At 41.5% G+C, this 22987-nt stretch overlaps 1 protein-coding gene across 3 annotated transcripts; it reads right to left on the bottom strand.

Annotated features, from left to right (window-relative positions):
* Positions 1 to 6515: 6515 nt before the first annotated feature.
* On the bottom strand, positions 6516 to 22617 carry TMEM233 (transmembrane protein 233). 3 transcript variants are annotated; one of them, XR_014318661.1, is made up of 4 exons: positions 22405 to 22617; positions 14384 to 14518; positions 8199 to 8386; positions 6516 to 7785 (listed from the first exon to the last, which is right to left on the bottom strand). XR_014318661.1 is itself a non-coding variant. In XM_082773902.1 (3 exons), the coding sequence occupies exons 1-3, from the start codon at positions 22591 to 22593 to the stop codon at positions 8375 to 8377; spliced, it is 336 nt and encodes a 111-aa protein (XP_082630028.1). In that variant the 5' UTR covers positions 22594 to 22617; the 3' UTR covers positions 6516 to 8374. The 3 variants fall into 3 exon arrangements, 1 of the variants encoding a protein (XP_082630028.1); XR_014318662.1 differs by having other exon boundaries at positions 8257 to 8386; XM_082773902.1 differs by having other exon boundaries at positions 6516 to 8386.
* Between the last annotated feature and the right edge of the window lie 370 nt (positions 22618 to 22987).

The raw sequence follows: 22987 nt of genomic DNA, 5'->3' as shown, positions 1-22987 counted from the left end.
TAGTTCTCGTCACAAGGGAATTGCTTTTGTTGGTGGTGCTGTTCTGGTTTTTTGATTTTTGGTTTGTTTTTCCTTACCCAGTCGATGCAACCTGCAAACAGACAGAAGGTTTGGTACCAACTCAGAGCATGTCCTAGTGGCACGCTGTGGTGTGGTGGGAGGAATTCTGCCGGGACAGACGGATTCACGGATTCACCGTGTGCTGCCCTGAGGACTGGCTCCTGCAGCATGTTTTGAGGAACAGCTGCTGCTAATTTGTCATTCATGGGTGGAATACCTCGGCACGGGACAGCCTGTCAGAGGGGCTGAGAGGGGAATGTGTGTGGGCAGCTCTTGCCTAGCTCCTGCAGAACAGTCACACTGCTATAAAATGCAGCTGTTGTTATTTTGATATTTAACACAGCTTAGCACTCTTAAATTCTTTGTCTGCAAACCTGATTGTTTTGTTTCCCCGGTTCTTTTTTGGCCAGCACTAACACCCATGCCTCTGCCTGTGCTGGTAGTGTCTGCAGAGCTGGCTGCGGCGCAGGCTGGAGATGCACCACACGCTGCCTTGTCCTGCACACCACTTGCCAGTGGGACCATCGCAATGACCCGCACAACAGCCAGACAGAATCATTGTACCTAAAGGTACATTCCTGTTAGGGCCCATTCTCTACTCTGCAATGGTTTCTGTTATGTGTAATGAGCATAGACCAGTAATGAACTCTGGATAGGGACTGCTAATAGCTCATGAGGCTGTCATTAAGTGGTTTATGGTAGGTCCAAGCATCACTCAGTTTAAAGTCTTGGTATTAAAATATCATGGTTCCTCCCCACACAGTGAGGAACCACCTCGTGGTGTGCTACACGCCAAAACCTTTGGGAGTTACTGTGGACAGGACAGAGGCAATGGGCACAGGCTTCTCAGCCTCTTGGTAACTGGGCTTCAATGTTGCTGCCTTCTCCCTGCCTTATCCCCATGACTGCTTTCTCCAACTGATTGTCTTCCTGCACTGCCACAGCTGGGACAGGTGGGAGCAGCACAGTCCTGGAGGAACCAGCCTGTAACTTTTTGTTAAGTGCCCGGTCCCCACGAATTATGAGGGCTGGCTGTCTTTATACCATAAACAATCAGTCTTACATGGGTGGCTGCCCAGTAAATCATCATGTCTGTATGTATGGTCCTCACAAGCACTTGAGTATTGTTTTCTCCTATCAGCTTAAGTGGGAGCCCAATTCCCTTACAGCTGTTCATAAAGGAGACGTAGGAAGCAAGAGATTAGCTGAAGACATGCCATGATGGCCCAGCAAAGATCATCTGCCCACTGATTTTCTGGAACACAGGAGTTTTGCTTCTCCCTGTAATAGCATCTGTGATTTTTTGCCTCCTTCCATGATCTGTAACCTGAAGGTCAGAAAAACTCCCCTTCTGCCACTTCACCCAGGACATGTCTGTCTCCACATCCCAAACGAAGACTACAAAACACCTTTTCTACTCCTGCCCCTTAACATACCTGTCTTAACCTTCCTTTTGTTACTGTCAGATGGGGAACGGGTTCACATTCTTCCATCAAAACTTCTTTATTTCTTGCATCACAAACAAGGTTTCTGGTTAACTTCCCTAGTGAGAAAGTCAGAGGTGTCACTTGCTACTGAAATCGTTTACTATTACAACTGTTAACAACTAACAAACTTTGGTTTTCTAAACTGACATATTTTCGAGACACAGTACTTTCACTGAGAAGAATTAAACAAACAAAAAAAAACTTTCTTGCTTCTAACGCTAACTGTGAGCATAACTTTTGAGAAGACTCTTAATCACTTTTGCCTTTAGCTATTAGCTTTCCATCAGCCAAATAGAGATGACGCTAGGCAGAGTGACTACTGCAATATCTTTTAGTTAAATACAAATAAAGAACTGAAAATTATTTTGTTCTGGCATATTCAGGACCCAGCTTGTGTTAACTACCCACATTTCCAGGAAACGAGTACTCATCTTAAGTAAACTTTAAATTTAGACATCACAGAAAACAAATACAAAATTACTTTGGTATTATTGATCACAACGACAATTTGAATACCCTAAGATTTATGGTTGTCTGCTCAGGAAAAGAGTGGTATTATGGAAATTGCACAGTGAATCACAACGAGAGTTTAAATTGCAAATGACAGCTTCAAGGTAATAAAAAAAAATCAGAGGAAAATGTAACTTAATAATTTTAAAGAAGAAATTCACTTGGAAAAAAAAAAGAGCTCAGTCCACTTTCAGTTTTTCCATAAAACCATAAAACAATGAATGCTTTCTCAGGTGTCATGACTGTGCTATACCACTGCATATGGCAGTGACATTCTAACAGGAGATACTTGTAAAACACCTGCAGGATATTAGGAGTTAGGTGGTCTTTGTGTTATCATATCACTGGCCACACAGAATGGTCAGCTCCTTCTTCCCTTACTCACATCTACTTTCTTTAATAAATATGAACTAGACATGGCCTATTAAAACTCACACAGACATAGACATAAATTAATTTTAAGGGATTTTGGTTGTTGGCTCATAAACTTGTGAGACTTGGCAGACTTTGCCTAAGATCTAAGAGTCATGACAGAGCACTTTCCATGCAGTACAGGCTGAGGAGTCAAGTGAAGTGTCACCTTTACCACTGAGTCACTCTACCCTCTAAAGCTGTAACTTATCATCTGTCTTCATCAGATAACTAATTTTTAAAGAAAATAAGGGCCAAAAAAGAATGGAAATTATGTCAGGAGAGAACTGTATTATGGGTACATGTGTCTTTGATTAAATGGGGTGAAGACAATAGCCTTGTAGGCACAAAAAGTCAAAGCTGAACTCCTGTGCTAGCCCTTGTGAAGGGATAGCACTCACCAGCCTGTGCTCTAGGTCAAAATCCCAGTTTCCCTGTTTGGGTTGGGTTATCTACTGGAGTTAGTTAAATCAAAAGGCAATTAAGCTGACATCACACACTGGTTGAGATGTAAGTGCATGAGGCTGCTACAGCTGACCAATACCCCTCAAGCTGCTGTGCATCCCTTAATTTCAGTGGAGTGTCCCTTCCTCTTACACCAGAGTATGTGTTGAAAAAAGTGTAATAGCCAAGTCAGTTAAAACTGTTTAAACTGTGCAGTTTAAAGTCCTGATGAATCTGTTGGTATCTGGCAAAGTTCTTTTCCCTTGACATGACACAAGCTTACTTAGCCAAAGAGACGTAGCAGCAAGCTAAGTGGAAGCTCACTCAGCTCTGCAGCTTGATATGACAAAAACTGAAGAGCTATCCTCAGTCATGAGCTGGTAGATCAAATTCAGACATGACACAGACTGCATTAAAAAGGATATATGAGCAGGTGCTTCTCTTAGCTTCTGTGCCATAGAGACAAGTCAGTTAGTTGGTAGCAGCAGCAGAACTTATCCTGGAGTTCAAGACAGGAAAAATTAAACTGCAGAAACCTCCCCATTAAAATTCTTACTATAATCTTCCTTCTTACCCTGGGCTCCCAAGTTTGTTCTTACACCCTTATAGTGGCTGAAAGATCCGTCTCCTACTGCGCTCCTCCATTTATGTCACTTCTGAATTTAGCCCATTTCGCCAGGTTGCCAGGGAGTGATGCAGAGGAAGTCGGGTGGCCTCCTTAAAGGCTCACTCACATTTCAGGAGTGCATGCCGTTGCTGTGCGTGCAGAACATGCCGTTGTGCTTGGGAAACGGAAAATAGTGAGTGCACATAAAAAATCACTCATAGACAGCCCACCGCATCCCTTCTCAACTCCTCTACTCCAACACAGCACTGCACACCTTCAGTGACCTACTAATTAAGAATGAGGTAGGAGATGGGAGGATAGTAACAGAAAGCCAACTTTTAAATAGTGTTTCAGCCTGAAGGTACTGCCTATGAAAGACTGAGGGCTCAGTCTCAGAAGAGCTGTAGGTTAGGCAGAAGCCACACAGACTGTCCTGCACAGGCCTTCCCCATGTGACTTTGCCTGGAGGTATCTTCTCCAAAGGCAGTGCAGGCTCCACATTTCTTTGGCTTCCTCTTAGTTACATCAGCGGGAGTGAAGGTTTGGTTATATGGACCTTTCCCCCCATGAAACACATTCTATAAAGGCCCCTGAAAAGCTGTCAGGTTACCGGGATGTGGCACCACCTTGACCCCAAATCAGCCCAGCGACTTTTTTTTTGTAGTTAAATCTCGCTTTGGGAAATCCAGTACTTCAAATGTATCCTCTTGTTTATATATGCATACACAGTGCACTGAAATACAAAATAACCTGGAAGATGACACAGTCTCTTCCCTACTGATGCAAATCAGGAATAAAATCCATCTTAAATAACTGAGGAACTCAGCATCCAGGTAGGGAAATGAGCCTACAGAGATGTGCACACACTGTCCCAGCAGAGGTATCTGGGCTGATTTTGAGAGTGACAGACACTGTGGTATCAGTCAGATACAACCTGTCTCCAGGCTGAGAGGCAGAACACAGCTCATACTGTGAGCACATATCCATAGATATGGATATAGAGGCAACAGCTTCTGGACCCCTGAGGCACACTGTTCATGAATTATAGTTGCGACCACATAAATTGAGGAGCCAGTGCTGATCTTGAAGTCACAAGACACGGACTCTTGGGTGTGCTTGCAGGGAGGCACCCTAAGAATTTCATATTCTCCTCTTGATGTGATTTTTTTTTTTTTTTTTGCTGTGCAATCTGATGAAACATACACCACATGCTGCTTAAACGTCTGGCTGGCCCCCTTCATACAGCAGCAAAGAAACTCCTCTTATATTTAGAAGCCCTGTTCTAGGGTTACATATCAAGATACATACACACTGCTGTTTTGCAGAATGCAGCTGCCCTGTAAGAAGCGAAAGATGCTAATCTGATCCAGGAGCTGAGGCCAGCAATTTCAAGTTTCCATCTGTCTCTGCCTGTAATACATGCAGGAAAGAAAAGAGAGCTGGACTTCAGACATTAGTCGGTGCCTTCAGCATGCAGGAATACTGCAGAAAAAAAATGGAAGCTTGGAGCAGATTTGTGAAAGGAAGACACTATTCTTTTCCCCAGGGCACAGACATTGAGTTGAAATACATTTTACTGTTTTTTCTCCCCCCTATTTCATGAATTAGCATAATTCAGAGCATACATGAGAGCTTTTTTTTTTTTTTCTTCATCAACCTTGGCAGGTGCAATGTATAATGGTAATGGGTCAAACCCAAACCTAGAGGGATGATGATGAAGGAGAAGTAATTTCCAGTGCCTATCATAGATACTGAAAATTTTTTGTATGGCCCTCAAAATATAAAGCAGGTACTAATTCCTCAGCTGGACAACTGCATTTTGCCTTCCATAACTAATGCTATCACCCAGGGGTCTTGCTGATTTGGGCATTTGTTCATCTTTTTTCTTTACCAAAACATTGGATACCTCACTTTGGGTCTATCACAGAATGATTTGGTCATACAAGCACCACTTTTGTTTCCAGCACAAGTGAGGTGAAGCTGGAGAAGGACCTGAGTTCAACTGCATTTCTCAAACATGCTTGAAAATGTATAGAAGCATAAATAAATGAAGAGAACTGATACCAATATATTAGTAAAGCAAAAATAAGATTACCTATGACATAGAAGCACTAAAGGACATTAGAGGAATTGCTACATTTTTCCCTATCTGTCACTTTAAGTGGTTTAATATAATGCTTTTATTTTTATACCAATCAATAGCACTGTAAGGTAGCAACATTTCCCTTCAGAAGTACTGAAGATACAATGGCTCAATTCTCACTTATATTAAGAGTGAGACTTCAAAGATATTTACAAACACCAAGATGCAAGTTAGATTTCCAGCATGGTTTTCAAAAGCATCTGAACAAGGCAGCTGTCTAACTCCTATTGATTTAAATGCTTGTTAGGAACTTTGAAAAAATACTTCAAGTCACATATCCCTACCCTCTAATGCTTAAATATCTTTGAAATTCTTTCTCCCCATCAGCCCTCTATTGTTGGTTTAGTTTACAGTGCAGGAATTTAATGTTTTGCAGAATGCTGAAACTTTTTATGCATGCTTTGATTTTTAGTACGTTGATGTACAGAAGTTTTACTACAGCGATGTAGGGGTGTTTGCTTTGATGCCAGCAACGCAAGGTAGTGGGCCTCTGACCTCTGTTACCTGTTGCGTGACCTCCTTTAGTGAACTCATTTGACCAAAGCCCTAAAGAAACCACTGAAGGCCCACTTTGAAAACGCCTCAAGACTCTTTCTTTGGATGGCATTTTGAAAATGAAGCACAAAGCCTGCCCTGCTGATATTTTGAGCACTACTTCATCTCAAACAACTTCTGCATGTATTAGCTGCAGTACAGACTGGTTGAACAGTATCACGTAGGTCAGAAGTCTTGTTTTTGTTTTCACTGATTTCGTTCTGAAATTGTCCAGTAGGTTTGAGACAGAGAAATTACTCTTTAAAATAGGAGAGGCAACAAAAGTTAGGAAAGAACTTCCCACATACCAGAATGGACGTGAATTAAAAGTAATTTTATTCCACTTCTCAATGACAGTTCTATCATATTTGATAATAAGGCAAGCTACTAAAAGTCCCACAAGACATATCAGACTGTTGAAATAGTATTCAAAAAACAGAGAAGTTCACAGGACAGCCAATTCTTGTGATCCTCAAAATCAGTGGCAAGATTCTCACATTGACAAATTAGATCAGTGTAAATGCTGAAGAAATCAACTGATTTCACTGATGTGAGTGAGGTTTTATACTGGAGCAATTAAGGATAGGCTGTGCATCACTGACTGCAATGAAAAACAGAATCTGGCAGAAAGAAAAGTGAAAAAGCACATTAAAAGTATAATACCAAGGCACAGAAAATACATGCTACTTCCAGGCATATGCTTTAACAGGTACAGATTTCTGGGAGATTTTTTTTATTTATTTATTTTTGTCAATAGGTGTACTCCTGCCAGGCATGATGCATTGCTCACATGCACCTGTGAAACTCCCATGCATTTCTGGATAAAGATCCAGTCGATCCAGATCTACATTAGTGCAAGGAGAGTAAGTGTAAGTTGGCATAGCTTGCTTGAAGATGTAGTAACAATTAAAGCAAATGGAGCAACCGCCACTGAGGATGTAGTCATCTGTGTTAATGCTCACAGAGTTTACTCCTTTGAAAATGGAATATTGGTGTTAACCAATACAACAAACATGTTCTTTCAAACAATTTTCAGCTAATAAAAACCAGTTGTCCCATGCTAAGTTTTCATAAAGTGTCAAGAAACTGCTGTAATTTAGAGACCATCAATTCTGTAATCTAAGGCTGTTCACTGAGAAATAACTCAGGATCAGCAAGAGTCTACATAATGTCATTAAGTGTAGAATAGTCTGTCCATCTCTAACTGCATTGATATATAGACTATTCATAGCAAGACGAGAGGATGAACTAAACAAAAAAAGGCATGAACAAAGCAGAACACAATGGAAGTATGTGACTTGCTAGAGGAACAACAACAAAGGGATGAAGAAGGACAACTATTTAAAAAGATTGTTTGTGAGATTAAAAAAAGAAAAACTTCTTGCATGAAGTTTAAAGAGGAAAATACGATCAATGCAACTCTAATGCAGGACTGGAGCTAAGTCAAGGGAGTTCAACAATGAAAGACAACAAAACAAGAAGAAATAATTAATAAAAATATAGATGCTATGGAACAAAAGCGTCTTCTAACAATTAGGTGATTGGCATCGGTCCCAGACGGTGAAAAGTCCAATGGAAAGACCTAAAAGCTGAGGGTGACAGAAGAAAGCAGCCACTGAGTCAGAGTACACCCACAGCATTATAAAATCACATATCAGGATAAAATCACAAACCCATTGTTATGATTATGCTATATTGAGACTATTTTACAGGAATAAAAAATCCTTAAGGGCCTGATCCAAAACCCACTGGAGGTGACATGATTTCTACTGGCTTCAGTGGGCTGTGTATCAGATCTTACATTGCACACTACAAACAGTCTGGATAATTAGGCTTTGGGTAGGCTCAGCCAGGGAACATCATGGACCCAGCATACATTACTCCATGTAAATGAAAAAAAAAAAAAAAAGGAGTAGTTAGGGCAAATCACATTATATATTAGGGTAAAAGAGAAAATGCTGCTTTATACTGAGATTCATTATAAATAAATAATTTTGAAAACCTGGTCACGCCATGCTGATTAACTAACTGGGCTATCATTTCATCCACCAGCAACATGCCTCTGCAGACTTGTAGGGTCAAATCTAACAGTCTGGAAAGAAGGGGTTCCTTCTCTTCTTCTTACTTTTCCCCTTCTGAGATTTACATGGTGATATACTCCAAGTGCAGTCCTGGTCTTCAGATAGCATGCTGCAAGGACACAAAAAATATGTATTTTTAAAGAAGGAAGAGACAGAGTTTGCCCTGTGAGTTTAAATTATTAATTCTACAGATCTAATGGATGCATTATTTAGTGGCACTTGTTCCCTTAACAAACAGCCCTCTAGATTAGTGGTTCAATACAGTTTTGAATCAAAGCACTAAGCTTCTAATGGCACCAGTCATCTGTCAATCTGAACTGAATTTTTAAACTGGGTTACCTGAATCAATGCAAGTTAGGATCTTTCATTGCCAGGAAATGGTCTCTTATTTGCCATAGTTTTGTAAGGGCAAGAGCATCTCTGCTTCCTTAAAGTGGTACATAAAAACAGTCAGGCAGGAACAATACTTTCAGTAGTAGACAACTTGGTAAATACAACAGCTATACATGACAGTTTTCAAAAAGACTGGGATACCTCTTCTCTTGTGCATCTGTGTTAGGAGAGGAAGATCTGAGAAATTCCTTCAAATTCTTTTGTTGTGGGTAGCTGTCAGACATTACCCATGGTTGTACTGATCTCACTGACTTGTCTCTGGATTATGGGCTCTCTCCTGGAATCCTGAGATATCTTCTCCATCAAGCAGCTACTTCTTAGCAGCTCCTTAAAAGAGGACTCAATACATTCGGCACTCAACACTAAATATATGGGGCAGATAACATTAACTCATTTTCTGATTTTGTCTTGGACACTACTGAGGGCTCCAATGGGCTGAATCTATTGTGGGAACGTTCTCTCCATACACAGATAAAAAAAAAAAAAAAAAAAAACTTGACCAGATTTTTATATGTGGATTGCTAAAGGAATGAGGCTAAAGCAATCATATTGCCTCTGTACCTCTACATGTGTGTCTGCCCACTACCCAGCTGTTGAGCTCACTGAACATGCTTGATATAGTGTCAGACTTCAGTAGTAGTCAGTCGACTTTAAGCTCTTACATTTTTACAAATCCAGTAAAGAGGCAGGTGATGAAGGAAAGAATTGGTTAGTGCCTTTACATATAGAAGAAGCAGCAGTGTGAGCTCACTAGTTAGGTGGATGCCAAAAATTAATGTGGATAAAAGACAACAGGAATGCCCTGACCTCAGGTCTTGTACTCAGTTACTGGCAGGTCAATCCTTGCAGCCAAAGACAGGTAGACTTCCTTGAATCTTTGCTATGAAAAGGTACAGAAAGCAGAATGGGCAATGTAAAGATTTGCAAGCTGGCTGCATAATTCCTGTGATCTTGCTGGCACTCCATTTATTCTATCTGTGAAAGAGAGTCACTCAGTGAAATGGTAGCAAGGTGTTTGAGAGCCTCAGAAAGGGGAAAGCAGAGATGTTTAAAATAATTTTGCATGTTTTTTTTTTTTTCTCTTTAAGAACTATTTAAAAGTTAGTAAAAAGAATATAAGTATACATCTGTCCCTGGTGCAAAGTATAAATGCTTACTTCTTTTCTCTCTACCATTAATTACCAATGCTACATACACAAATGTGCTTGATTTAAGGCCCTTCTGATCATGAAGCATTATGAGTTAGTGTTTTCTGAACAGCTTGACTGTGTGAACAGCCTCTGTGTTCTTCAAAGCTATGCTGACAGGTGGTATTTCTGTGCCTTCCTTGGGGTGAAGTTCTAGCTCAAGTGAGATTACAGAAGGGGTCAGAAGTTCACACTCCCCTACACAAACATTAAAATATCATAATGGTTTGCATGAAATTCTGAAGTCACTGAACATGACTACCCTTCTCACCCAGGCTCTTACCAGAAGGTAACTTCACCCTGAACGTATCCCTGGGGTTCAAGGTAAAGACAAAGGGCTCCTGATACGAATGAAAAAGCCTTGGACTCTGGTCCATTGCCAGGAGTTTCTCTCATTTCTTTCCTTCAGTGCTTCAGATACCTTTCCTCATACCAAAACAGTCCCTTATCTCATACAGAGCTATGCAGAGAAGCTTGTATATTTACTACACTCCAAAACCTCTTACTAGATCTCCACATTTTCAACTGACTCACTCCCACTTGCCTAGACTGCAGAGAATCACTGGAGAGCAGCACAAGAGGCATGTGCTTCCGACGATACACGCTTCGTTGCTCATCTGGGAAGTAAAACTCATGCAACCTCTAGTTTTGCCCTGATCTCAAGCATCACTCAGACACTAGAAAGCCTAAAAGCATGTGCTATTAGAAGCTGTGTATTGTTTCAGACTATTAAGCAGCAAGACTGGTAATGGAGTAAAAATACAAGAATACAAGCAGGAAGTATAATATCATGTTGCAATCCAGCTACAATCAGGGCTTGGGATACCTGAGGCTTCCTTAACTAAGGAGGTCCTAGCCCAGGATTATGTTTTCCTGTATTCTGCTAGGGAGACTCAAATAAAATCCAAAGACACCAAGCGTCTTGTGTTATCAAAAAGTAAAACAAAACATAATTTGGAGACTGGTCCAAAAATCTGGAGACTGATCTGAAAACCCAGATCTTCAATTACTGGAGAACACTTCACTGATGAAATTATCAACCTTCACTGATCAAAATACTTTGCAAGAAACAGGAAGGCTTACTCCAAATCCGTTCAAGTCAGTGGAAAGGCTGCTAACAGGCTTCATGAAAGAATATAAAACTGATGGTACTGGGTTGGAGCAAACAGCCACCTCTGCAGCATCCTGTCTCTGACAGTGACATGTTGCAGATGCCTACAGGGAGTGTGTATGAGAAGACTAAATCCAGGGTGACATTTCTCTCTTTATTATCTTCCTACTCTGGCAATCTGCAGCTTAGAAACTCTCTGAGCCTGACATAATATCTGCATCTTTGCATTTAAGCTTTCTTTTGTAACTTCTCTGGTTACTCTTTCAAATGATTTGTATTGTTGGTGTCCATTGCAAAGGGCAGAAATAAGTTCCACAGCTGCATTGTGGAAAAGTACCTCCATCTCATTTGAGGCTGCTTTCCTCTGATATCTCTTGACCTCGTTCAGAAGAGACATCAAATAACCACTCTTTGTTTACCTCCTTTCACTGTCTTTAACTACCTGTCTTCAACTACCAGATCTCCCAAGCCAAAGAGATTGTGTCTATTTTATCTTTCCACAACAGAGGTTTTTTTTCATACCTTTCAGCCATTCTCCATCATTATTTTTTGTCTACCACATCTTTTTTTGAGTCAAGAATATCAGAACTAGAGGCAGAATTCAGAATGTGGTACGCAGCTCAGTGTCACCTGCCATTAGGTATCTTGCCATTTACTTTCAAACCAGGCATATCACAGCAGACTAAGGTCACACACAGGCTGTGGCATGCAGCTCTCTGCACTGTTTCAGTTCACAGAGATGTCTCCTCATGGAAGATAAATACGGCTCCTCTCTTACTGCAGTTCTTGACAGACAACATGCCTACGAGCACCTATTCATGGCTAGACCTAGTGATGACACAAATACTGTTTTAAGTTCATCTGAGCAATCAGTGAAAGTGTAATTCAGTGCAATGGACCAGCAAGGCAAGTGTGCAGGAGAAGTGGATAGGAGGTTAAAGAATGGAGTAATAAGAAATTGGGCCTAGTGCGGAATGGGTGACAGCCAGGCTGCAGCTTAACACTTTGTGATTCCTCCATGTAGCAAGCAACACACCAGTTTACATTGATCAAAAGAGATGAGTTTCATCACTGGGTGCTTGACTGCAGTGATGCAAGGCTTCCCCTTGTCTACTTTCAGGGTTAAGACTGCAGAAAGTAGGTGATTTCCAAGTGTTGGATGGGCCCTATTCCAGGCTATAGGCCTATGTGTAAACATATACCTTAATGTAAGTTTGCTAAAGGTAACATGCTAGTATTAAAGACAAATGAGGCTCTCCAAGGCAGCAGCACGAGCCCAGAAATGGCTTAGCACTGATAAGATCTTCAAAATGAAAAGCCAGTGCTGTTTCTTCCATGCAGACGTAGGTGTCTCCTGCTGTTCTTCCTGTGTCACCATTACTGTGCAAGTCAGTAAACCAAGCAAGGCATGCAAGGACGCTCAGGGCTCACAAGGTAGGAACTTTCTGAAAAGTGAAAGGATCATCTTCCTCCTGAGTCCACCAGTCCCTTCCAATCTTATTTCAGTCAGATGCAAAACAGCCTTTTGGGTGTTCCTGTAGTCTGTGAATTAACAGACACAGGTCCATGATCTCATCCACCAGATCCCAGACAGAGCTTTGAGGTCAGGCTCACTCTCCTTCGCATGCGATCTGAGTGTCACTCAGATGACGAGCTACTGCAGTGATGAGTTATGGGCACCACAACTTAACTGTATCTTGTTCCTTCCTATTCATTTCACAGTTCAGAAGCAACAGATTTGGCTAGAATAGTCCAAGTGAACTGCAGCAACATGCACATCTAATCTTGCTGTCTTACAGGAAGTATAATAATTAGTAATAATAAGTAATACCCCAGTAGTATGCTGAGGGTTCCCAGGTTTCTGACAATGCTTTTATCTAATGCAGATATTTTGAAAAGACAAAACTGAAGAAGAAAAGCAATGAAGACGTATTATACTGATTTACTGCTGCTTATTTCCTTGAGGGTAGGCTAGAAGTACTTACAAATAGTACCTAGGCGTAAAGTGCTAACTACTCCTAATATCTGGCAGCAGGCACAAAGAAGCATTCACATTCAGCACACAGGGTCTCACTGTAGGGGAAGTGAAATATTGACAGCAATTAAATATAGGCATTTGTGCCCTAGTTAATGTGAATGCTTCAAGGCAGTGTTTTCTACCACTCCTCATACTGCCTTTCGCTCCTCCTACTTTAAAAAAAAAAAAGCCTGGGCTGCTATCCTTGTCTGAGAAATGATGAGTAAGGTAGTAGAAGTGAACAGAGGAATTTACTGCTGCTGTCAGTTACAAAACTTGGCACTCCCAGCCTGAAGTGACTTGGTTTTAAATTTGTGAGGGCTGAACAAACCGAACACAAGCTGTACTGAAAAGAGATTCCTGCTTGCAAGATGCAAGGGAAACTACTGAATGATACAGTAAGCTTTTGACTTTGTGGCACCACCCACTAATATCCTACAGAAATGGACCCTAGTACCACTAACTTCCCTACAGCTCATACTTTTAAGTTTGTGCCTGAAAACGTTGCACATGTTTAACCAGCTACTTCATTCCACTCCCCAGATACGTTTGCATTTCGGTGGTGACTGAGGCGATCTCTATTTATAGTTTATACGTAAGTTTGAACATGTGCATTGGAAGTGTTAGGGAAAAAAGGTTCGCCAACCTAAACAGCCACCAATAAATTGATTTCAATTGGCTATTTTATCGGAGAGTGCACATTACTAAGAAGACATTGTTGCAAAGAATATGTGCAATGTATGTTGCACAACCTTAAGAAAGGATATTGATGCCCTATTACTTTTGTCCTGTTCTGCTTGCAATCCATCTGCATAACCGCTGAGACTCATTTGCTGAGTCTCTTCACTACCACTCCAGATATCTGAATGAAGGTTACTTACAATGCATCGAGAGTGAACAACTTTCACCCACAGCAAGCCAAGTCGAAATTACATTTGTGGTCACTTTTGATATAGTTATGACGACCACCTTAATATCAAATGGTGAAATAGTAATTGACTGTTTTCTGCTTACAAAGTTAAAAAAAGAAATGTTGGACAGATTATGAGACTGAAAATTAGCACCTATGGGCTCCACTGCTTGGAATCTAGGGGTCTCTATGCACTTGGTCTTGCAGATGGAGAAACTGACTAAATTAAACTGGCATAAATTAAAAAAAAATCTATGGGAGCTGCAAGAGTTTCCAGAAAATCCACTGCTGCTAGCACAATCTTTTGCACTTCTCCACAGAAAATAGCATTTTCTAAATTTCAAAATGAGAAAGAGCAAAAATTGATCTTTTGGAAACCCTGTACGTGTTCTTAACAGAGTCAGACTCTGACAGTCTTTAGTTTCTTACTCTGAAGCCCTTGCACAGAGAAGAACTGTTTGCACTGGAACCGATAGTATTTTGCTTACCGTTGTGAAATGAACTACACAGTAGATTCCAATGATGACAAGTCCAATGATAATTGATGCAACAGCAACCCAGAGTGCATTGCGACCCAGTCTTTTTGACCCTTCTATATCTCCTTGATTATAACTGTTTAAAGCCTGCAGAAGAGAAACAGAGAGTTCGTGATTTAAAACAAAAACAAAATGGAAATCTGTACACAAACCAATGTAGCTGCTTTGAACTAATGATAAGTTCTATGCACACTGACGCTGTAGAAAGAACTTCTGAAAATGGTTATTCACTTTTTAAAAATAAATTTCCACTGATAACAGTCCATGGTAAACAGGGAGTCCAGCTTTCTGTTCCACTCATTTTCGGTACCTTTCATTGTACCTAGATGTGTTTTATTTCAGTAGTGAAGCTATACTCATATGATTAGTTCTCTTGCACACACTAGCGTAAGAGCTGTCATATCAGCGCTAATCCACCCACTTGCATAAATCAGTGGCTTTTATCTCTGAAAATATTTCTGTAGGATATGTGAACTGTTAAGTGTATACAGCTGAACAGAAGCTGGCCACTTCACCTGCAATGAAATAAACTCTTACCCTCTGCAGGGCCATAAGCAGGAAAATGAGTATAAATAAGCTGCAGTTTTTACAGAAGGCCTCAGTAAAACTGGTTCAAGTAGGCTTACTAAATTCCTGTTTTACCAATGTTTTAATTTCAAAGCAGTAGGCAGTTTGCAGGTGATGGAGAAAACAAAACGAAGAAAACTAGATCATCTGAACAACACATGAGTGCCATCTTCACAGGCTAGAAATTCTTTCCCTTTGCATTTTTAGAATGTGCTGATAATTATTATCATGTAAATTCAGAAGTGTGGATAAGAAATACAGATATTTTCTCAACAGCCTACGTTTATCTTTATCCACCCATGATGTGGCAGATGCTGTCAATTCATCACATGTAAAGATTGCAAGGTATGATAAGAACACTCTTGATTTTCTAGTCTTCTGTGAGACAGACTGTATGGTTTTTTGAACTTTTTTTTTTTTTTTTTTAAAAACAGGGAATATTTTTAAAATAGAAGATTCAGTGGACACTGAAATACTCCAGTATATGAGTCTAAGAGAGTTTGTAGCAACTATTTCCCCAAAATAAGATGCTATCCAAGAGTTTTTAAGAAGGGTGTTATTACTAAGAATTTATTTTAAAAGATCAGGAGACTTTGAATTCATAAGCCATGACACTGAGTCCAGATTTCTTTATCAGATTACACCATTGCACTATCTCAGTATATTTCCTCAGGGAATCAGATTAGTCATGACCTATTCTTTAGTATCTCATTATAGGAAGTATCCCAAAAAGGTGGAGGGTGGAAGTGGGGGGATATGAGGACCTGATCAAATGAACTGTTCTTTGGACTAAATAATACAAGTTGTCTTTAGAAAATGACCACACGAGGTACTGCCAGCTTCTGTTATTAAAGTGCTCTGGTTACAAATCACTTTTTGTAGCAAAGGTAGGACAACAGTTAATTCACCAGATCTGAGACTTGAGAGCTGGAAATGAATGAACACTGGTGATCTGGTGATAATGACACAGAGTTAGAGCAGCAATATGCCCCCTCTATGGGTCATTTCCCCCCCCCCCCCCCCAATAAAAGCCTAGTTCTACCCCTGCTATGGCAATAGAAGTGCCTTTATTGTCACACACACTTTATAGCTAGAGAGGTTTAAAACCTAGTTTGAGATTATTCAGACAAATAATTTTACAGCAGTTGCACTAAACCAAAAGAAAGAAGAGCTGCTCTGCAGAGAGGAAATTACTTCTAATATTTTGCCATCATTTATTTCTGTAAGAGTTTGGCTGAGATCCTTCAGAGTAAAGCTCATTTGAAAGGTCTGATGAGAACAAGGGCAAAGGACCAAAGGCACTCAGTGATTTCCTTCTTGTGAAAATTAGTCTCTTCAAAGTACATGGGATATTAAAGGTGATGTTGCCAATGATATTCACTGGCTACAGGACAGCTTCAGCGTCATACACCTCTCCCACATCAAGCACAACAAGTTAGCATACTTTTGCCACTGCATGGAAATGTAACCATCTCAAACTTAGGAAGCCCTGGTGTTGTTAGCTCTAAGGAGACTTGGGTTACCACTGTACAAACAGGAAATCCCACAGTCTTATCCAATGCTGGTTGATTTATTAGCTTCCATGGGCTTTCACTCAGGTCATAAACACTACCACAGTAACGTATCAAGAGTTGCTGAGATTTTCCTCAAAATGACACAAGGAACATCATTTAGTTACATGATCACTACGCTACATGCTTTCAAAAATTTGTGCTTCTATTCAGTTTAGCCTTAATGCTGAATTTCATTTTCTTTTAATGCTATTCCATTTCCTATACTATTCTGTGTCCAGACATGTATAACCATGAACGGCTATGGTAAACTTGAAAAAACGAAACACCTCACTAGATAGCTTTGTTGCTTTTCAAAGAAAAGCACTTTGGCTGCTAAAGTATACTTAGACTTCATGGAATACCAGGAAGAGCCTTTTTGCCAGGCAGAAAAATAATTAGGGACATTATCTGTGTATGTTCTGTCAATTAGCGTACACAGAAGTTAATGGGCTAGATGCATCTTGGTGTTAGCACTGCAGTAAGATCTCTCGTGCCAAGGCACTCCCAGAGCACTGAAGCCTGTATTCCTAGAATTGCATCTCAAGGATAAGTACAGGTACATATTCTCTTGTGTCTAAGAGAGTCTGAGCTGCTGATGTGCTTTTGCCCTTAAAGAGAGCACTGATACATCTCTTCCTGGCAGCCCACATGCCTAAATATTTCTCTGTTACAGTTCCCTAAAGAATATCTCTAATACCTCTGCTTTGCTGTCAAATTTTGTTGAGGTTGGATAGTGGACTTAAACGATATATAATGGGGAAAGTGGGAAGAGATGGAGATGAGAGACATACACAAACAAATAGGATGACCACCCAAGCCTTGTTTCCTTAGAGTATTAGCCTAGCTACACCTCATCATTCAGGCACAGTCACCCCTGATTCTCCACCAGTGCAGCCTCCTGTTACAAGAGCTGGCTGGCACAGTTCCTCTCACCTGTTACACCCCTGTCCTCAACAGGCCTGTCTACAGGACAAGACCTTTCTTGTTTATTCTTTTTTTTTTCCTCCAGAAAAAAAAAAAAAAAAAAACTTTCAGGAAGGTCAATGAAAGGAAAATGGCCTGGCTTGGTCTTGAGCAAGCTGACTTCTCCTCCTGCCTCTGCCAGCAACTATAGCAGCTATGAATGTGACTGTGGCTACAGGGAGGAATATTGCAAAAACATCACTGACACCCCAGCCCTGATTTTGCTTCCCTCGCCCACCAAAGGACAAGCTTTCCATGACATCTAGACAGTGGTCCTGCAAACAATCTAAACTCAGATCCCCATGAGGTCTCAAAGCAGGAACAGAGTTGTAAACAACACGTGATAGCAATAAACTTGCAGTTCTGGAGCATTTTGCTAATGTATTGAGGAAGCCTGGAGAATGTCCATGCAATTCCTGCAGGTACCACATAAATAATTCACCCTGTGCACTTTAATAAGTACTGTCATTTTAATACAAATCCACAATGAAGAGGAGGAAAATAGCATTAATGATAAAGAAGAGGATTTGGGTGAGACAGGAAGGAGACAAAAGCTGTTTTATTAAGAGGCTTAAATGAAATGGTGCAATTTAGACAGCATTCAAGAAAAAAATAAGAGGTTTGGGGAGTGGTTGGGGTCTGACGTAAAGCTCTTTGAAATTGACTTGTTTCCATGTACCTCAAAGAACCCATGGATCTAGCTTTCAGTTTTCAACATGGTAGACAACATTAACTGTTAAAGCTTTAAATGCTACATTTCCAGTAGCTATGCAATATATGCAGAACACAGTATCTGCATGCAACATTTGGTCTAACTTCTAGAACAAATTTCAGCCATTTTCAGCCTAATACCAGACGATTTCTCAAGTTTCTGCTACCTCATTCTCTGTGAAGCCAAAAACTAAATTAAAGCCACAGTTCTGCAGCTGCTTATTTACTTAAGCAATCTTAACGACTTCACCAGGTTCAGACACATCTATTTACAAAAGATATTCTCAGTTCAACAATGAAGCAACTTAACCTCATATGAACAGAAATATGTTGAATTAGCTACAGACTATTCATCCCTTTTAACATGCATTTTCTGTTCCACACCCCCAGAAGACCATTTATAGCAAAAACAGAAAGACTACTAAATTACTACAGAAATCTTCACAGAATCACAGAATTTTCTAGGTTGGAAGAGACCTCAAGATCATCGAGTCCAACCTCTGACCTAACGCTAACAGTCCCCACTTCTTCCATGTCTTTAACAAATCTGGGCAGAACAGACTGAGGTGCTCTGATCAACATTTGCTATGCTTTGGATGAGCCAGGCTGCAACAAACCCTATTTGGCTGTGCCTGGAAATGAGATACTCTCTCTAACTCAGACCAAAGGAAGAACGAGATGTGCTGGCTCAATATGACTCCTCACTGTGAACAACAAATGGGGAAGGAGCAAGAAGAGGGACCTGGGGAACAACTCAGAGCCAGGCTTGATCTCTGCTTTTTGACAAATGAAGCAGGCATGTGATGAACAGGACACAATGAAAGGAGAGTTTGTTTTGCAGGCTGTATAGCTGCATGCAGACGTTGTACCTCTGCAACTCTGGGGACAGGTTGAAAGTATCCGTGCAGAGGAAAGGCATAACCAGTTTGCAGAGATGAGGTCTGTGTGAACATGCTTAAGAACAGCTGTCAAGTCTTGTTTAATATTACTGAATTAAGTACAAAATGTTCCATATGGTGTTACGCATCCACATACCTACAAGCTGCTTAGAAAAGCCACACAGGGTTAGATGACCAGTCTGCCACACAAATCTTTGAAATAAAGGTAGCTGAAGGTGCTGTACTGAGAAAGGCCAACAAGGTTCATTCAACTACGAGACCTGGTGGTATCAGAAATATCCACGATTCATTTTTTCATCCTGTTCCACAACTACCACTTAGCTTTGATTCCATCTGTCAGAAGTTCACCCGAACCAATCCTCAGATACAGCTGGCAATCCACTGCCAACTAAGCGTTGTTTGAGTTCATGGTAGGGGGAAAGACACCACTGCAGATAAGAAATCAAAAAGCTCAGTGGCACCCTACCTAGCCACAGACTCACGCCAGAGAAGTCTATTCTGTCGCACAAGCCTCCTGACCTGGCATCTGCACTTCACCCTCCTGTCTTGATGCCTGTGGTCTCACCTATGTGAGAAAGAACAGGCAAAGTCTGAGCTAGGCACCTCTGGGGTTGAGTAAGCCTGCAGATATTACAGCAATACAACACAGCTGTTGGAAGCAACAGGAAGCAGGAGAAATAACAGCATCTGGTTGGAAAGGCAGAAGAGCACCAAAGAGAACAGCAATCCTACAGCCAGGAGCCCTAGGCAAAGGGCTCTGGAAAGGGCTCTCCTTGCTGAGGAAAACAGATCTCCATTTGCTGAAAGCTGCTAAGTACACCTTACATCTACAAGAGGCCAGGACCTAGTTTGAGGGGGCAGCTCTTGAAATACCAAAATATCAACACACTGAGGCCGTTTACCGCTCATTTCATTGGCTATCCTCTTATTTCTGTTATGAGAAATAGATTTCACAAAGTGGGTAAGGAACAAGAAGTTTATTGTCACAATATGGAGGACCTGGGAGAAGTTGGTTCCAAAAATAAAGTCAAGGAGATAGATCTAGAATGGTAAGATTTGTGCTCTCACAGGTGAGAACAGAGCGATGAAACCAGTGCCAGAGCTGTAAGCAGGGCAACTGAAGAGCCTGAAGACAAGTCTGTCATTTAATTTGGGGGTGTGTTAGAGCCCAGACTCTACTTTTAGTGTGAATGCTATTTTCATTGTCTGAATTGAGAACACTTAAAGAGGACATGACACACACAGACAAACAGGGTGCTGAACCATGCCCCTCTGGAGGCCAACATGACTTTTCCTTTCAGGTTCATTCTAGACAGTGGAAATTGTTATAGAGAATTCTGCTTTTATGGGTCTACACCTCTTCTAACACAAGGTCTCAGGCAACCTGTGCAGACTACAAAGGTATCTTCTACAAGAAAAGAAAAAAAAACCATGCCAGCATTAACTCTTAGCAGCTCTAGGAAATACACTGAGAGAGAGGGAGGATGTACGTCCCAGCAAAAGGAGAGATGAAACCAGCACAAGTTAAAATGGAGAACCAGGAGTAGTGGTGAATAGAGCAGTTACAAGCAAGTTACAAGTTTGCAGCTCCAAAAGGCAGGGGAGTAGGGCTGTGGAAAATAAGTTTGGATGTGTTATCTTCATGGAAAACGTGAGATTTTAGGTATGAATAATGTTGAAACAGAAGACAATCACACAGTGGTGGTTATTGGTTTAGTTTTGGTTTCCTCTCTTTAAGGGAATGGGCAGCTGTGACCTGCACAGACTGCTTAGCATTCAGGAAGTGCTCTTCCCACCCTGGTTTCTATATATCTCACGGAGACAGTTACTTAAGCCTGACTCCAGAAGCCCGCACAAACTTCAACTAGGGCGTGGGTAGACATTTCTCCATATGGGGTGCAAAAACCTTTAGAGGCCAGGTTCTGTCCTTGACAGTTAACTTCTGTGCAACCCCAGTGCTTTGGTGAAAGTACTGTCATAGTGAACAGATGCCCCCAGGCCCAGATTGTCAGCTCATTAGTTTATATAGCGCCCTAAGTGTCCACTGAAAGAAAGGTTGCTGGGTACCAAAACCAGTAGATTTGATCTTTCTAAATCAAGGAAAAGAACTTATTGCATAATCAATAACAGAGAAAACAAACAAATTGAAAAAAAATAAAATGACATAATACTTTTCATGACAAAAATGGTTGTGAAGATGGTTTGGGAATGGCTTCTGTAAGTATTTTTTTTAAGCATGTATCCTAGTATCAAGGTGTGATTACTAATCAATTTTACTAGTTTTAAAAGATTATGTTTGTGTATATTTTGGATATAGGTAATTATTGTAATAGCTAATGGAAAAAAAAAAAAAAGCTATATTTTTGCTTACCTTTTCAGCCTGTCTGTCAGAGAAAAGGATGAAAATACACAACATGTTTTAAACCCTTTTCAGCTCCTAAACAACAGAAATACATTGCAGTATTACTGATTACACTGATCATATATTCTATTAGAGAAATCTGGACCTGACTGTGCAACTTTTAACTGAAAGAAAAAGATTCTGTTCTAACAGTCCTTTTAACTTTAACAGGACTACTGCATTATTCAGGACTATGCGAATGAATTACATAGGAATAAGTCTGTTCTCTCAGCATACTTGGTACTTATTCTATAAGGGTTTTTGCTAATAAACTGAAATTATCATTGGTTTGTCTACTTTTCTTGCAAATAAGATCACCATCATGCCAAAGGGCTTATTTACTGAAAAAATAATAAACACACTATCAAATTTGGTTAGTTGAACCAGAAAACACATCCACTCCTTTGCAAATCTAATTTCTGCTCCCCAGCTGCTTTTCCACATACTTTGTACGTCCAATTCAGTGTGCAAGTTAGTTGATGCAACAAATCTCATTAACTGGGATAAACTTCCCTCCCTCACATAGCCTGACATTGAAAACTTGATTTGAACTGCCTTTCCCTCTGCGTTTTACGCCTGATAAATTTTTGAGCTGATACCTGCTGGGATAGCTGTACGAAACCCTGATGGAGCCCTTTCTCATGCTCTCTACCTCACCGAACTTTGTCCACACACCGGGGACAAGTGTTTACAGAAGCAGTTGGATGCTCTTTATCCAGATAGTTCCTCCAGCCCCACTCTGCTCCTGCAGCTCCCGACAGGGAGAGCCCCAGCCAGACCGGCTCCGTGCAGGAGCAGACAGCAGAGGGTTGCCTGTCACATACACGGAACCCCAAACCGGGAGGGGGGATCGCGTTCTCGGGCCGGTCCACAACTTACCATGACGGCGAAAACAAAGGCTACGATGTTGACGGGATAGGCGGGGCAGAAACAAGCGAGGATGCTGAGGAGCAGGTAGTTCTTGGGCCGCGGCTGCGGCGGTCCGTCGGGGAGCTCATCCTCGATGTTGGTCTCGGGGCTGTTCTCCAAAGCCCTCTTGATGTCGGTGCCTGCGGGGAGAGCGGACATGAGGCTGCGGCGCGGCGGGCGGGCGGCTCGGAAAGCCCAGCGCCGCGCACCGGGCAGGCGGCACCCACGGCGGCACCGAGCCAAGGGAGCCGCCCGGTGCGGTGCGACGCCTGCAGGGGGGGGGTGTGTGTATGGGGGGGGCAGCCCGCAGACAGCTCCTCTCCTGCCATATGTTTTAACACAGCAAATTCAAGGAGGGAATACATACAAAACCAAGCCGTCGAGGGTGGCAGCGTGGTCGGGCTGCGGATGGCTGGAGGCACGGCGAGGGGTCCCGAGCTGTCGCTGTCCCACTCTTCAAAGCGTCCCCCAGGACATGCTGCTGCTGCTGGCACAGCAGGGCCCGGAGCCACATGGCCCTTGGCTGCTCCCCCGTTTTTCTGAAACTTTAACC

This window comes from Aythya marila, assembly GCF_965140915.1.
Source record: "Aythya marila genome assembly, chromosome: 17".
NCBI lineage: Eukaryota > Metazoa > Chordata > Aves > Anseriformes > Anatidae > Aythya > Aythya marila.
This window is presented reverse-complemented; position numbering and strand designations above follow the sequence as displayed.

Excerpts from the sequence above, each read along its gene's own strand:
- TMEM233 (XM_082773902.1), bottom strand. The coding sequence starts at position 22,593 with ATGTCCGCTCTCCCCGCAGGCACCGACATCAAGAGGGCTTTGGAGAAC. Across the intron at positions 14,519-22,404 it reads CCTTTGTTTTCGCCGTCATG|GCTTTAAACAGTTATAATCA; the intron begins GTAAGTTGTGGA and ends TCTCTTCTGCAG.